Source organism: Monopterus albus, unplaced genomic scaffold, assembly GCF_001952655.1.
Source record: "Monopterus albus unplaced genomic scaffold, M_albus_1.0 scaffold258.1, whole genome shotgun sequence".
Classification (NCBI taxonomy): Eukaryota; Metazoa; Chordata; class Actinopteri; order Synbranchiformes; family Synbranchidae; genus Monopterus; species Monopterus albus.
The window spans coordinates 631,985-637,481 of NW_018128138.1; the positions used below are offsets into that span (position 1 = coordinate 631,985).

Consider the following 5,497-nt stretch of genomic DNA (forward strand, 5'->3'; position numbering starts at 1 on the left):
AGGGAGATGATAGGCAATACAGAATTATTATTAAACTACAAAGAAGAATAAAAGAACAATGTTAAAGCTGATGGATGGGGAGTCTCACCTAAACAAACTGTATACTGAATATTGTAATTATGTCTGCACAATACCTTTAGTCAGTGCACTTGTATGCAAACCCAGCTGTGGTATCTCAAATCCAGGTGAGCCTGGGGGACAATGGGCAGCTCTCTCTGATGCCCCCTACATGGCAGAAGCCACCTACTCACAGACCTGCAGCTGGAAGCATCCAGTTATTGCCATCAACTGAGATAAAACCACAGAGACGTCAAGCAACATGTGTGCAAGGCTTGACCCTTAACACCCAGTGACAGTTGCTAGCAAAGTAGCACTGAGGAGCTTGATCCTGTTTCAGTTCCCCATACTGGAAAGTGGCACAGTGACAGTGGTATATGGATGTTTTGAATAGACATTTCATTCTCTCTGCCGGTAATACAAGCAAACTGTGTCTAACAGGCTTCTATCATAGCATTTCTTTGAATATGTGTTGTCACAGAAAGGTCTGTATTCCTGATTAAAACTCTGGGAGATCCTGCACCAAGAAATGATTGCAGACTTCCTTCCTGTCACATCTGGTGCTCATTCAACAACAGAGACCAACTAAACAACATAGTGTGTTCAGTGAGTAGGCTGCCTTGGGCCCCTGTAGGCTCCCAGAAAACAGTGTATAAGCCCATTTAGTAGCTCTATAGTATTATTGTGGTATTGCTGTGTAATTGGCCCATTAGATTATTTATCTCCTATGATATTTCTTAAAAATCCCACAATACAATGAAATTACAGATTTACTTGCATGCTTACTGTAACATAGTTAATATATTTTAATATAGCAAATAAGGCTATAAAAGCATTTCTGTGGAAATAATGAATCTCACTTACTATGGCCTGCTAGCTCAGATACGCCTTCGGGTTATCGCATATTGGGTCTAATGTGACCGTGCGTCCACTACAGGGTGACAGAGAGACACCTGGGTTAAATTTGCATCTCCTGTGCAGAGACTGTCTTCCACACAGCAGCACACACAACGCACGCAAACAATCACGCTCATCCCTCGTAAAGGGGCGTGTGTGAGTGGCAGGGACTCAAACCCTCAGTGAAGTAGAAGAGAGCTGTAGCGCACAGAGAGACGGGGAAAAACTTATGTTAGAGCTATTAGGATTTTTTTTTTCTTTTTATATACATTATTCGTTACATCCATTTGACATTTTGTGTCTGTCTGTTTTACCTCATACTGTCTGGATTGCACTTGTGACAGCACTGAATGGGAGAAAGCGAAACAAGGAGAGCCGGAGACATCCGCGGGGAGCAGACTACGCTGTACGCGGAGAAGAGAGTGAGTTTCCAGGCATTAGCTGTGCGTCTTTGCGCAGTGGGGACCCAGGACCGGGTTGAGCTACACCGTTGTTATTTACCGGCTTTAAAGAAAGCAGTTTGGGTGGAGGTAGTGGGTGTAGGGGGCTGGTTTACTTAACTTGATTTAGTTGGGATCTGAACAACATTTAGTGACATTTTAACAGAATCGGAGAAATCCTTTCGGATCACGCATGTTGGACGTGGGGAGGGGAGGGCTGGGTGCCAAGACATAGGTTAGTGCAGCTGTTTTTATTTGACTTGTGGATATGGTTGAAAGAAATATCGCTGCGTTACATACTGCACTGCGGATAGAATCTATTTTACAGACTTAATCTTTTTTTATTATTTCTCTGATACCATATATTACATTTCACTTTGGCTGATTATTGTATTGCAGAACTTAACTTCTTATTTTAAATTATACAAATTACAACATGCATATTAAAATTCGGTGTTCATTGTCCTCCCATTCATTGTGGTTACCCATGAGTTTGTAGTATAGGACTGTATGTGCTGATTGAGGTTGTTGAAAACAAGCCGGCTTCGTTCCTTTATGTGCAGTGTGACCCAGTAAGGACAGCTCTGAGTAAATGTCTCGAGGCTACTATAATTTACGCTTTAATTGATTTCCCCTAAATTTCAGAGTGCTAGTTCAACAGTGTCACTGCCGTGGGGCAGGGTTTATCAGTCAGTGCATCTTGGTAGTTACTGGTCCGTAAAAGATACCGACAAAGAGAAAAAAAGCAATACAAAACAAAACACTTTTTTCTTATTTAGGATCCGAGCTGATGTGATTGTATTCTGGCTGGAGAATGACTCTTGTGAGAGGCAGATGACACACAAGGGGAAACAAAAAGGGAACTTCTGTTGATGCATGGAGATCCTAAGGAAATCACCCCCCACCCGATCCCAAAAGTCTTTTTCCAGACTGAAAGTGTTAATTCTTAATTTCAGTTTTATGGATGCGGTTTTTTTCACTACATGGCCCATTTTGTATATAGCAATATCTCACACAATATATTTAAATATTCCTGAAGGGAGTTGTGTTGTGTTAATGTCTAGCTCCCTTGTGAGAGAGAAGAGAAAATGAGGAAGAGAGAGAGAGAGTCAAGTCACTTAACCCGACTGCTGACGCTTTGTGACTCAGGGCGCAGCTCATCTTACATATAAAAGCGCGGAGCTTTTACTACATTGATTTGTAATCAAGCCAATCATCACCGTCTCCGAGTCCACATTCTGAGCCAATAGAAGTGAAGTGGTCACAATTTGGGGAGGGGGTGTATCAGTGCCTTCGCAGTCTTGTTTAGATCAGGAGTTTAGTCAGACTGGGAAAAACCCAGAGCGCACGGCCGTGGCAAGCATTCCTAGGCTGCTCACATCTCCGTCTCTTTCCACTCCACAGCCAGGGATTACCTCCTGCACGGGGAACTTTTGGAGTAAGGACGCAAAGGGAGTGGGTCGTTTCATCATATACCTTGCGCTTTCTCTTCTGTGGAAAGAATATGGCACGGTCAGTGCTGGAGAGAGGAGCACAAGCGGCACAGGCGAGACGAAACAGGAGCTGAAGGACAGGATGCCAGCGACCTGAGCCCGCTCTCCGACCAGTGCCAACTTCGTTAAAAGAAACGCTTCTGCTTTATTTGTCGATTTAAGAGGAGGAAAGAAGAATACTTACCAAAAAGTCTTTGGAGGAGTTTAATTTTGAGGTTTTTGTAACTTGTAATTTTATTTTTATTTTTTTTGTGATAAAACAAGGATGCATTGTGGATTAGTCTTTATCCTGTTCAGTGGAATCCTCTTGGTGGTCAAGGCTTTCAAAAACGGTAAGTTTGACATCTGATATATATGAATGAAGTTTACATGCACTCTGCGATGCTACTAATCCCTTTCTGAAAGATTGGCCCGCTGATCTCCGCTGATCTTTTGGCAAATTTGCAAGTAGCTCACCTGTCCCTTCTGTCAACACTTAATGAAAATCCTTCCTATATTATTTCCAAGACTCAGTATTTCCCAGTTGTGGTTTTATTGACCCTCTTTTATTTTGTAATCTCATTTTATCGTTTATCTTATTTTCTATGATCTTATTTAACATTCTTGCTTGTTGTTAAGACATTGCTCTTCTCCCGTGGCACAATTTAAACAGACCTATTTTTAAACGCCTCTTTATTTTTATTTATCAATACGTATTACAGTTTCTCGTGAGACTCTTGGCAACCATTATGTTATTTACATTTTTTCTTACTAAATGATTAAATGGGTTTTCGTTTTGTGTATGTGGTCAGCCAGTAGTGACCAAGCCGAGCTTTATCTCTGAGATATGAGTGCAAAAAGTCAGCCCTATTGCTCGACCTAGACAACTTCCCCGTCTTCTGTTCCTACAGCATCACTTTCGTTTCAGCCTTGTGCAGTCATTTATTTATTTACTTATTTATTTGTTTGTTTGTTTTGTTTAAGCGTTTATTAGCGTTTAATAAATTTTCGATAGGTGTGCTTTTGCATTAGAGCAGCAGATGGTCGAGGCTTTCATAATAAGAAGAGTGAATGTAAGCGCAAATGAAGAGTAGCAGCAGCGGGCCTTTGAAAAACATGGGGTTATTCGTTTAGACGGTGAAACGTGACTATTTTGTGGTGGGGTTAAGGGAAAATACCGCAGGATCCTGTGACTTTTGTCTTAAGCAAAACAAAGCTTTTCTTGAAGCCGCCCCCACCCCCCAGTTCGGACTTCTTTGGATCACTTATCCTGTACATCTACCCGAACTGGACTGAAAAGCTCCTTATCTCATTTAAATGTAAAGAACTATAAGTTCTGAGAAAATGTCAGCTTAATAAACGCTTATATTCATTACATTAGACCAATGTTTAGTATCATTACTAATGATACAGAATAACAAAATAATTCAGTAACAGTAGGATACTTTGTTCCATGCACTTCCAGTTACACTCTGTACACAGATCTTTTAACTTTGTAAGATTGATAGATAGATGCCTGTTTTGGAGCCTCCATCAATTTTGTCCAGTTCCACTGGGCTTTGTATTATAGTAGTTTGAGAGACTGTCTTTTAAGTCTGACAGCCTTTCTTAAGGGACAGAGTAACTGGTTTAGTCCAGCTGATTTAGCTCTGAGCTGCCACGGCTCAGCCAAAATCCCAAATGTGAAATATATTTTTTTAAGGTTATCTCAAAAGAACTCTGCACTCCTCTCTGCAGATAAATGTGGAGGCAACATCAGAATCTCAGCTGCCAACTACCTCACCTCGCCTGGATACCCCGTTTCTTATCCCCCTTCTCAGAGATGCATTTGGGTGATATCGGCACCTGGTCCTCACCAACGGATTCTCATCAACTTCAATCCACATTTTGATTTGGAGGACCGGGAGTGCAAGTAAGTACAACATAAGGTATTAATCATGTCTTAGAAGAAAAAAAAAGTTTGTGGCCCCAAAAAGTTAGTTTCATAGTTTTATGGGTCATAAACCTCAGATCAAAAAACTCAGTCTTATGTGTTTTTATTCTTCAACAAATGGACAAATGATATAACACAAATAATGTTATTAAAATGTCTGGAAACCATCTGAAAGCTTTTTAAGATCTCTTTTTGGCCCTAAGACCGTAGCCCTTTTTTGGGGGGATCACAACACTTTAAGAGGCTCTTCAAAATAATGTAGCCTAACCTAAACATACAATGTTCACACACAAATACATGCCTAGAGTAAATATTTATTAATAGCCTATTTAGTAGCAGTTAGGCAACCTCTGAGTTTACTACTCTATCAGCGTATCATCTACAAAATAGCTCAGCTTTTTCATTTACATACAGTAGGTGTGAGGTCCAGGAGTGTGAAGATATTTTGTGTGTGTGGGCTGCTGATATTACTTACACTGTGGGACTTGCTATCCTTATGGGGACCAGATGATGGCCCCCACCATGTAGTCATGTCATGTCTTGGTTGGAGGTTAGGCTAAGAGATAAGGTTATGGTTAAGGGAAGGAAACAGTAAGGCTCCAGAAAATGAATACAAGTCAATGTAAAGTAGTCCTCCCTCCTGCATATTGCATATGAAACTGCGCCATCTAGTGTCCACAGGTGCTCAAACTGTGTTA

At 41.0% G+C, this 5,497-nt stretch overlaps 1 protein-coding gene across 4 annotated transcripts in view; it reads left to right on the forward strand.

Moving 5' to 3' along the window:
- Positions 1-1,127: 1,127 nt before the first annotated feature.
- nrp1a (neuropilin 1a) overlaps positions 1,128-5,497 on the forward strand; it is a 79,620-nt gene continuing 75,250 nt past the window's right edge. For 2 of the 4 annotated variants that reach the window (XM_020621330.1, XM_020621332.1), the window contains exons 1-2: positions 2,576-3,219; positions 4,604-4,778. In XM_020621330.1, the coding sequence (XP_020476986.1) occupies positions 3,153-3,219; positions 4,604-4,778 (242 nt within the window). In that variant the 5' untranslated portion in view covers positions 2,576-3,152. Of the gene's footprint in view, positions 1,377-2,570; positions 3,220-4,603; positions 4,779-5,497 lie in introns of those variants that run through there. The other 2 variants (XM_020621331.1, XM_020621333.1) reach the window with 2 other exon arrangements.